We start from the raw sequence: 10440 nt of genomic DNA, 5'->3' as shown, positions 1-10440 counted from the left end.
AATTTTTTTTTTTTTTTTTTAGTTTTATGTTTTTCAAATGAGAAATAAATTATTTTTACCTTAAAAAAAAAATATATCACATATCAATAAAATAGCTTTAGAAAATTATAAATATATAGTATGTGATATGAAATATATTCAAATCAAACTATATTATAAAATATCAACTTTTTATATTTATATATATATATATATAATATAAAAAGTTAGAGATTATACAAATTAATTGCTCCTAAAAATACCTTTCCCTAATTTGAAATAATGAGCGTGGTCTCATCAAACTATCTAAATGAGGAAATTATTCTCGTTCTTAATTATAAGAAATTTTAAGAAATTCTCGAGTAGGTTCTTTTAAATTCATCTTAAATAGTTGTGTTCGGCTCCTCCATACGTTCTATTCTAAAATCTCAATAACAAACGCTACGAGTCTCTCACTCTCTCTCTTTTTTTTTTTTTTTTCTTCCCTTTGTTATGCCTCTTAGAAGTTTTCACCTTCTCGCTCTCGTCGTTTTCCTCCTTTATTTCCTCTCGGTAACATCACGACCCCGACATGATATTTATTCACCAGCTATTGTAGTTGGCTTTGGCAATCGCCATGCAATAACGCCTCCTGCTTCGATGTCGACATTCTCGATAAATCGGTATAAATATGTCGAGATTGACGCTTTTCGACCCACGTCGCCTGGGCATAGCCCTGGTGTAGGTCATAAGGATCCACCCGGTGCTTCATAAATAATGGCTACGAGACTTTGCAACGTAATTGTGTCTTTATTCCGTTTAGGGAATGATTTTGAGATTGTGTTTTCGTTTTGGTGTGTTTTTTGATTGAAAGTTTAATGGATCCTTTAGTTTTTGTTGTTTAGTCAAAATAATGTTTCACCGTCAAAACTAAAATATGTTATTCGCATCTAATAAGTTGTAAGTTTGAATTTTTTCGGTTGAAATATAACAATTATTAAAGAGTGTGGTTATGAATAATTAATTTTACTTCTCGTGTATATTATAAATATTTTATATATATATATCTCTCTGTGTGTGTGATGTCCCACATTGGTTGGGAATGAGAACAAAAACGCCATTTATAAGGGTGTAGAAACCTTCTCCCACCAGACACGTTTTAAAGCCTTGAGGGGAAGCTCGAAAGGAAAAGTCCAAAGAGGACAATATCTGCTAGCGGTAGATTTGAGTTGTTACAAATAGTATTAGAGCCAGACATCGACGATGTGCCAGCTTTTTCGCTCTTCTCCAAGGGGGTAGACACACACGAGACGGTGTGCCTCTTCCCCGAAGGGGGGTAGACACAAGGCAGTGTGCCAGTACTCGCTCTTCTCCAAAGGGGGTAGACACGAGGCGGTGTGCCTCTTCCCAAAAGGGAGGTAGACACAGGGCAGTGTGCCAGTACTCGCTCTTCTCCGAAGGGGGTAGACACGAGGCGGTGTGCTAGTAAGGACGCTGGAGTCTCGAAGGGAGGTGGATTTGGTGACGGTCCCACATCGATTGGGAGAAGGAAAGAGTCCTAGCAAGGACGGTGGGCCACCCAATGCATTACAATTGATGCATTGGAACAAAAATAATAAAATAATTAAGCACGTGCGTGAATATGTCTTACAACTTTGGTTGGGTTTTTAGGAGATATATTTTTTATTATTATTTTTTTATTATTTTATTATTTGTTTTTAAAAGCTTATCTTCTTCTCATTTGAGACTATGATTGGAGCTAAAAAAAAGTTTTAAGAAAATCTTTCCCTAGGATATCATGGGAAGGAATCTCTTTTTATTAATAATATCATTATTTTTAATTTATTATTAAAATTTAACATCTTCAAAAATATTTATTTTATTACGGGGTTGAAATTCGTCATTTCAACACAGACCATTACAAAGTCTTTATTATAAACGTTTTTATAACGACTCATGCTCAAGATTCAGATCATGATTCAAAATCTAGATTTGACACTTGATGGCTCCCAGTCAAGTTACTTACTCTTCAATTCTAAGAGTGAACACGAAATATTCTCAAGATGTCATCCTGTATGAGATCCCACATCGGTTGGAGAGGGGAGCGAAATATTCATTATAAAAATGTGAAAACTTCTCCATAATCGATACGTTTTAAAAGCGTTTTTATTATTTTTATTTACTAAATAAAATATCTTAAAATATTAAAAAAGTAATACATATAAGATTAAAAGCTTATAATAAAAATTGACTCCCATTATTGATAAATTTTAAATTCTCCTCATTTATTGCTACCATTTTTTTCCTCACCTACTCATTTTAATATTGAGCCCAATTTAATTTTATTTTTGACAAAAATATTTGTCTCCTAATCCTCAAGAAATAGAGTTGTCTTTTAATATATATATATATACACACACGAAAGGTCAGTGAGATTTTGCGCGTTGGGTCGAATTATCTTTTAATATATATACATAAAAATCTAGGTCAAATTAAATCACATGCTCCACCAGTTGAATAGACTCTCGTCTCTTGAAATAGAGTATTTCATGTGTTAATTGGGTCCTTGATCTGCATAATTCTACAATAATTTTGAAAAAATGATCGATGCAACCGCTGATAAACTATATATATATAATTTCAACGAAATGTTTTGATTTCTAATTTTAAAAATAGGTTTTTATTTTGTCTGAGTTTTAAATTGGCATAATGAAAATATAATAAAATAAATAATAAATAATTTGGAGAAGCAATCAAAATTTTCATATAGGGGAAGAGGGTGGATGTACGTAATAAATAAATAGCATTTATTTTGCAAGCAAGTAGCAACCATCTAACATTTTATTAATTTTTCTATTTTCTCTTAAAATAATAATAATTTATATTTAATTTTTAATATATATGTTTTAATTATAAAACGTGGAGGTAGAGACAAAATTTGATTTATTTGACCTAATGTAATAAATAAATAAATAAATAAATAAATAACAGATATATTTGAACGGAGAGCGTCCAACAATATGAGGGGACACATTATTACGTCTGTCCGTCCCATAATATTTATTAAAAAAAATCAAAATTAAATAAATTGGACGAATAAGTCAACTGATTAAACCTCAATGCTCAAAAAGTCAAAACAATGGTTCTGGCTCTGATCGTGCCACGTGTCCAATCTTAAAACATTTTTTAATTTATTTAAAATTTTGGTTTGTTTATTTATGAGTACAAAGGAAAGAAAACCAAACGAGGAAAGAAAACCAAACGAGGAATATCTCGTTTCAATCAACCCTGGAAAGCGACAAAACCCAAAAATGGGATATTTCGGTGCGGCGGCGGCGGCGGAGGAGGTGGAGGTGGAAGTGGAGAGTTGTTGCGGTGGTGGTGGTGGCGACGACGAAGCTAAACGGAAACTCGACCACTATGTCATAGAGCTTCACGACGGAGCACCGGCAGAAATTTTAGAACATGCAAACTCAAACAACAATTGCTCTCTCTCCGCTGCCGAGATGGAGTCTCTCGCCGCTCTCTGTGACACATTCTTGCCGTCGGTTACCGCCGACGGATCCGCCGCCATGTTCTTTGAAACCTCCGCCGCCGCCGCCGGAACTCCCGAAAAGGTAAATAAATCTCTACTCTTATCATTCAATTTCTTGAAACCGATTTTTTACGAAGATGCATGCTAGTGTAAATAAACATGTCCAAAAAAATGATTTTTATATATACACTTCAAAAAAGAAAAAAATAAAATAAAATATTGTGTTTTTCAAACTTGGTGGCATAAATCTCATTTCTCAAACATCCCAAATCACTTTTGTGAAACTCGTTTCTAATTAAATCATTGTTTTCTTCTCGAAGAAAAGATAGTTTATGTTTTCCATTGTTAGGGTAAACGGCCCAAGCACACCTCTGGTAGATATTGCTCTCTTTAGACTCTCTTGTGGGGCCTCAAAGTTTTAAAACGAGTCTACTAAGGAAAGGTTTCTACACACTTATAAATAATGTTTCGTTCCCCTCAACTTTCCTTTTTGGGCTTCTCTCAAAGTTATAAAATGCGTCTACTAGGGAGAGGTTTCTACACAATTATAAAGAATGTTTCGTTCTCCCTTCAACCGATGTGAGATCTCACAATCTACCGCTTTTCGAGGCCCAGTGTCCTCGCTGACACTTATTCCCCTCTTCAATCAATGTGTGATATCACAGCTGATTTTTCGAAGATCCAAAATCACTTTTTAGCTCAGCCCTTGATCTTAAACAAAGAAATAAGACAACCCCACGTAGGTTCTCGAACATCCAAAATCACTTGATAGCTCAACCCTAGATCTTAAACAAAGAAATAAGACAACCCCATGTAGTTTCTCGAACATCCAAAATCACTTGTTCGCTCAACCCTAGATCTTAAACAAAGAAATAAGACAACCCACGATGTTTCTCGAACATCCAAAATCACTTTTTAGCTCAGCCCTTGATCTTAAACAAAGAAATAAGACAACCCTACTATGTTTCTCGAACATCACTTTTTAGCTCAGCCCTTGATCTTAAACAAAGAAATAAGACAACCCTACTATGTTTCTCGAACATCCAAAATCATTTTTTAGCATAGCCCAAGATATTTGGATGGAAAGATATAAAGGGTAAAAGCATGCATGCAGGTAGGGAAGATGATAAAGGAGAGAGTGAAGCATCCGAAGAAATGGTTGGTGAGAGTGAGCCTATGGATGCTATCAACATGGTATGGGACGTACATTCTTTGTGGGAATAGAAGCCTTTCCCACAATTTCCCATACTTCCAGACCTTTCCAAAGCTTTCCCAAACCAAAAGGGAACAAATTGTGGTTTCATGGTCTCTAAGCTATTTCTTCCTTCTCAGAATGTGGTTCAGAACCATCAAGATCTTCTGTCTCCTTACATTCTTCACACAGGTATTTTTATTTTATTTTTTTTATTTGTTTATTTATAAAAAAATAAAATAAAATAAAATATTCAAATAAAGAGACTTAGACTTAAACCTAACTCAGATATGAAATCTCCCACCCATTCAATAATAACAACCAACCAACAAGATTAAGACCAAGACTCAATAAATTCATGACTTTCTTAATGCTTAAATATTTAAATATGAAATTTAAGAAATATGAAATTTAATTTACTGTTCAAAAATGAAATAATTATTAAATGGCTTGTAAATAAATCACAATTATTATTTTTTTTTTTTAAAGGAGACAAGAAGGTAATGCAGGTGGCAGTACTACGTCAGTAGCTGACTACACTCTGAAAAAATTGAGAGAGAAATAGCTGAGATTTTAATTCATAACTATTTTCAGATTTTCATCTTTATTCTCAAAAAAAAAAAAAATTAAAAAATATATATATATATAAATAAAAGACTGTTAAAGCAATTCAAAACTTATTTTAGATTATTATAAAAAGGCAGACGATTAGTTTAAAAATTAAATAGTTATCGAACAAAATTGTATTAAAAAAATTTAAAAAAAAAAAAACTCAAATAAGTACTTGTAGTTTAGTTTATCTATTTGGGATATTTTTTTAAAAAAATAATATAACTTTTAGAAATGAAAACAAAATGGCTAAGTTTTTAGATCTTATTGGATAATTTTGAAGGAAAAAAAACTAAAATAGTTAAAAGTTGAAATAACTTTTAAAAATTTTTGAATTTCAGATTTATTTTACACTGTTCTATTGTTTCCCCTGACATTGCACCATACCCTGTACTGTAATTTATTATTTTTATTATTATTATTTTAATACAAAGTTTGGAGAAATCAGCATCTTAGGTTTGATTTTATTACAACCGACAACCTGAAACGAATAAATGTTGAAATACCGAGGATAATTATTTAAGTCTTCCCATCAAGATTTGCCTTTTTTTTTTTTTTTTTTTTATAATTAAGTCTAATAACGATTTTTTTTTTCTTTTTAAAGAAAAATATACCTCACTATTTGTCAATTATTTCATTTATTTTAATTCAATTCAATTTAATATTTAATGGATATATCCAACTATTAGAAAATAACCGGGTTAGAGTTGTAGCAACTTCTTAACTTTAGCTACATTTGGTCTAATGAGAGAATCAATTAGTCGGGTATTTTTTATGATATATTGAACTATATTTCGAGACCTTTGATCTCTACCCGACTCGATGAGAAAAATGGGTCTTTCTATTTTGTGGTTGGATCAGGTTGATGATAAAACGAACAACATATCATGGCAAGCGATAGACTACCCGGGAGCGGACCCCCAATTCAAAGCCAAAACCAAGCAGTTAGAAGCATCAAGAGAAGTTGAGGAAGATGAAGAAGAGCTTTACGGACCTCTATTCAAAGGCATTGTCCATCTGGACAACCAACAAGTAGCAGCAGCAGCAGCAGCAGAAGCACTTAGAAAGTTTGGATTTCCAGTCACTCTTCTATCCCCAATGATCAAAGCTTCCAGCCCTTCAATGATCATCAAGTGCGATGCGGTGGTTGTCGGGTCTGGGTCGGGTGGCGGAGTGGTGGCTGGAGTGCTTGCCAATGCAGGGTACAAAGTGGTTGTATTAGAGAAAGGAAGCTATTGTGCAAGAACAAATCTGTCACTCCTTGAAGGACCAGCCATGGAAGAAATGTACCTTTCAAGTGGGTTAGTAGCAACTGATAACATGAATGTGCTTGTACTTGCAGGCTCTACTGTTGGTGGAGGCTCAACAGTGAATTGGTCAGCTTCAATTCAAACACCAAGCCATGTAACAAGAGAATGGTCAGATAAGTATGAATTGGAGCTGTTCAGCAGCAATTTATACAAGGAAGCAATGGAAGTTGTGTGCAAGAAAATGGGAGTTCAATCAGAAATTGATAATGAAGGGTTTAACAATGCAGTTTTAAGAAAAGGGTGTGAAGAATTGGGTTACCATGCTATCAATATTCCTAGAAATTCAACTTCTGATCATTATTGTGGCTGGTGCTGTCTAGGCTGCAAAGATGGGAGAAAGAAGGGCACTGCAGAGACATGGCTTGTGGACTTGGTGAGGTCGGGAAATGGCGTGATACTTCCCGGCTGCGAAGCCATTGATATCAGGAAGGAGAAGAAAGACGGGAGCGAACGCAACAGAGCGAAAGGCATTGCGTTCGAGTTTGGGTGTGGTTCAGGAGTGAAACAGGTGTGCTTGGTTGAGTCCAAGGTGACTATAGTAGCATGTGGGGCTCTCAGTACTCCTCCATTGTTGCTAAGAAGCGGCTTGAGGAATCCAAATATTGGCAAAAACTTGCATCTTCATCCTGTAACAATGGCGTGGGGCCATTTCCCTGCAGAAACTGGTATGTGATAGCTGATATTATCATATTTCTACCCAACAAAAAAAAAAAAAACAACATAAGCAATAGCATTATAATATCACATTACACTGTAAAAACCGAGAAAAATTAGCTTTGTTGGTTAGGAATAACGACTCTCCACAATAGTATGATATTGTCCACTCTAAGCATAAACTCTCGTAGCTTTACTTTAGGCTTCCCCAAAAGGCCTCATACCAATTACTTATAAACTCACGATCAACCCATTAATTAGTCAGTATGGGACTCCTCTCCCAACAGTGTTTTGGCAAGTCTTCTGAAAAACATACTTCTTAAGTGAAATTACAAATTTTGTCCTTAAACTTTCATGTTTGAGTCTAATGGGTCCCTAATGTCTAATAAGTGAGACCTACCAAAATGTTAAACAAATTCATTAAATCATTCTTCCATTACAGATAAACCATGGCCAGAGGAACACAAAAAAAGCTATGAAGGTGGGATAATGACAGCCATGTGCAACATTAGATCAGAACCAGATCAAGAACCTGGAAGTGGAGGAGCAGTAATTCAGACACCAGCATTGCACCCAGGACTCTTCTCAATCTTAATGCCATGGCTCTCTGGGACAAATATAAAGCAAAGAATGCGCAAATTTTCCAGGACAGCCCATGTATTTGTATTGGCAAGAGATAAAGGATCAGGAACAGTCAAATCTCCAAACTGTATCAGCTACAATATGGAGGAAGTGGACGAAGAGAATCTACAGAAAGGACTAGAGAAGGCTTTGAAAATTTTGGCGGCAGCTGGGGCAGAGGAAATAGGGACCCACCATAACAAGGGAAGAAGCATAAATGTGAAGAAAGTGAGTTACCGTGAGTATGAGAAGTTTGTGAAAGAGGAAAGTTCAAGGGCATTGAAGGATTTGAAGACGCCAATCTGTTCGGCTCACCAAATGGGAAGTTGCAGAATGGGAATTGGAGCAAGGGATTCTGTGGTGGATCAGAGAGGGGAAACATGGGAAGTGGAAGGGCTCTTTATTGCTGATTCCAGTGTTTTTCCAACTGCTTTGGGAGTGAATCCAATGGTTACTGTTCAGGCTATTGCTTATTGCACTGCGCAATCCGTCCTTGAAACTCTTAAGAGGAAGAGAAATTGATGTAATTTGGGGTTAATATATCAGGTGGTGTTTGTGATAAAGGACATGTTTGGAGCTCATTTATTTGGGAATTTTTATGGTTTGGATGAACATTCTGAAAATAATATAAAGAAGGGTGTGCTTCATAATGGGTTGGACAAAACTAAGATGGGTTAAACAGATAGATCTTCTCGGAAATCAAAAGGGCATTTGATTGTATAAACAGAATCTATTTTAAAGAGGATTGAAAAATCTTTCTTTGTCACAAGAAGAGAGATTTTAAATTCTAGAGACAAACAAGGTTTGGAACTTCTAACCCTGATCAAGATGCGTCTCTTCATAAGAAAACTCATATCCGGTTGTTTTTTTTTTAGAATAAGAACAAAATCAAAATTTGAGTCAAACTTTTTCTATTTTTTACTTCAATTGAGTCAGGAGGTTAACCTCAGGTCCAAGACATAGGTTAGTTTAACTAGTTTATTAAGAACATAAATGAAAGAACCAAATCATAAATCAATCTCTTTCATTTTCATTTTCATGATTGGTATAGGTATTTACTATAACTCATAGATGATTATTGGTTTCATACCAAATTAGTAATTCTCTTACCAGAAAATCGGACTCTAACTCTCAAATTATAATCTTGGTTTATTGGTTTGAAAGAGACAAAAGATAAAAAAAAAAAATAAAAAAAAAAAGATATGCATTCCATTGAATACATATAAGAAAGCGGGTGAGAGCACCAAGTAGCTCTTGCTACCTATTCAGTATCTCAAATAGTCAACGTGAACATAGTTCAATAGGATAAGATAAATTCTCGACTAAAAGGTCAATATTTCAAATTCCTCCAGCTTAGCGTGTTGACCTACTACTAATACAAATTTGTAAAGAGGATAAATAAATGAGAGCGGAAAAGGAGAGGAGGAGGGTGAGGCATCTTTGAGGAACTTTCCAAAAAGAAACATTTGAAGTTGAAGCTTCCTAAGAGCATCAGATGTCCAAGGCTTTCATATTATTCCATTCCCCCATGAAAACCAGTTCTTTAAAGTCATCAGTCAGCTGGGTCCCCTACAAAACTTGACTCCCTCCTACAATAGGTCAGCTCAGCTCTATCTAATCCCTCTCTCCCCTTCTTTTTCTAATGGCTTTTTCATGTGGTGGAATTTCAATCCTTTTCTTGTGTTTAATAAGTTTCAGGTAAACGGGTATCTGGGGAAGGGTGTCATTATCAAATGTTCAAGTCCACCAACTAAACCTTAATCCATTGGCCAAAGATTTAAGAAAAAAGAAAACCCATCAATTTAAATTCTAATATCTGCTTCAACTTTTCCCCTTCGTCTGTATTTGACCAGTGATGAAATGAAGATGAAAAACACGGGATTTGACTCAAGGAAAGTCACAGCATTCATAAGTGAAGAGAGAAAATGATGAATTGTTCCACCACTAACCTCGAAGAGCCTTTCCCTTTCAAATACCATGACTTGATTTAAACTCAGTCCCACTTCTTCGATCTTCTGGCCGCCATGGAAAAGCCACCATCCAGCTTCTTCGTGATAGGGTTTTCCATTGTTGCAACCCTCACCCTCGCCTCCTTCGCGTCATGTATGGCTGCTGAATTCAACAGAACAAGTGTAAGTTTCTTCTTTCACTTTCTTTCTCATTTACAGTATTGATTTTTCATACAAAAATTTCCTGAATCATCGAAATCGAAATATGTGGTAGAAAAAGGACCTGAAATTGAACGGCAGATTCTGCTTTCTGCCTGAAAGTGAAGCATTCAAATTGGGAGTCGCAGGTTTGATCTGTTTAATAATGGCTCAAATCATTGGAAACACTATAATCTGCCATAGCTATTGGCCAAAGGAGAATAGAAAGAGTTGCAGTGTCAAAAGGCCTCTCCTTTCAACCACCCTTCTCATCTCTTGGTCAGTAATTATTTCTTCATATAAATCTTCATTTTTTTCTGTATTTTTTTCAGTTTATCTGGGGATTAAGAAAATGAAACTAACAATAGTAACAAAAAAAAAAAAAAAAAAAAAAAAAAAAAAAAACAAAAACCT

The 10440-nt window shown here is 35.0% G+C and overlaps 2 protein-coding genes and 1 long non-coding RNA gene across 7 annotated transcripts in view; 2 read left to right on the top strand and 1 right to left on the bottom strand.

Moving 5' to 3' along the window:
• The first annotated feature begins 2918 nt into the window (after window positions 1–2918).
• LOC111446403 (long-chain-alcohol oxidase FAO4A-like) lies at window positions 2919–8582 on the top strand. 2 transcript variants are annotated; one of them, XM_023085217.1, is made up of 5 exons: window positions 2919–3575; window positions 4608–4877; window positions 6156–7269; window positions 7701–8425; window positions 8457–8582. In XM_023085217.1, the coding sequence occupies exons 1-4, from the start codon at window positions 3177–3179 to the stop codon at window positions 8399–8401; spliced, it is 2484 nt and encodes an 827-aa protein (XP_022940985.1). In that variant the 5' UTR covers window positions 2919–3176; the 3' UTR covers window positions 8402–8425; window positions 8457–8582. The 2 variants fall into 2 exon arrangements, with proteins under 2 accessions (XP_022940985.1, XP_022940983.1); XM_023085215.1 differs by having other exon boundaries at window positions 7701–8582.
• LOC111446406 lies at window positions 6118–10223 on the bottom strand. Of its 3 annotated transcripts, none has more exons than XR_002711058.1 (5): window positions 10112–10223; window positions 9829–9991; window positions 6864–7266; window positions 6585–6675; window positions 6118–6482 (listed from the first exon to the last, which is right to left on the bottom strand). It is a non-coding gene; the product is annotated as an uncharacterized LOC111446406 (long non-coding RNA). The 3 variants fall into 3 exon arrangements; XR_002711057.1 differs by having other exon boundaries at window positions 6118–6474; XR_002711059.1 differs by having other exon boundaries at window positions 6118–6450.
• The window catches only part of LOC111446405, a 3625-nt gene continuing 2119 nt past the window's right edge, over window positions 8935–10440 (top strand). Inside the window, exons 1-3 of one of the 2 annotated variants that reach the window (XM_023085220.1) lie at window positions 8935–9477; window positions 9733–10011; window positions 10103–10305. In XM_023085220.1, coding sequence (XP_022940988.1) covers window positions 9904–10011; window positions 10103–10305 — 311 coding nt within the window. In that variant the 5' untranslated portion in view covers window positions 8935–9477; window positions 9733–9903. Of the gene's footprint in view, window positions 9578–9732; window positions 10012–10102; window positions 10306–10440 lie in introns of both variants that reach the window. The other variant, XM_023085219.1, reaches the window with a different exon arrangement.

Source organism: Cucurbita moschata, unplaced genomic scaffold (assembly GCF_002738365.1).
Source record: "Cucurbita moschata cultivar Rifu unplaced genomic scaffold, Cmos_1.0 Cmo_Scf00008, whole genome shotgun sequence".
Classification (NCBI taxonomy): Eukaryota; Viridiplantae; Streptophyta; class Magnoliopsida; order Cucurbitales; family Cucurbitaceae; genus Cucurbita; species Cucurbita moschata.
This window is presented reverse-complemented; position numbering and strand designations above follow the sequence as displayed.

Coding starts and splice junctions, on each gene's coding strand:
- LOC111446403 (XM_023085217.1), top strand. CDS start 3,177: ATGAGTACAAAGGAAAGAAAACCAAACGAGGAAAGAAAACCAAACGAG. Junction 4,878..6,155: donor TCCTTACATTCTTCACACAG/GTATTTTTATTT, acceptor TGGTTGGATCAG/GTTGATGATAAAACGAACAA. Junction 7,270..7,700: donor CCATTTCCCTGCAGAAACTG/GTATGTGATAGC, acceptor CTTCCATTACAG/ATAAACCATGGCCAGAGGAA.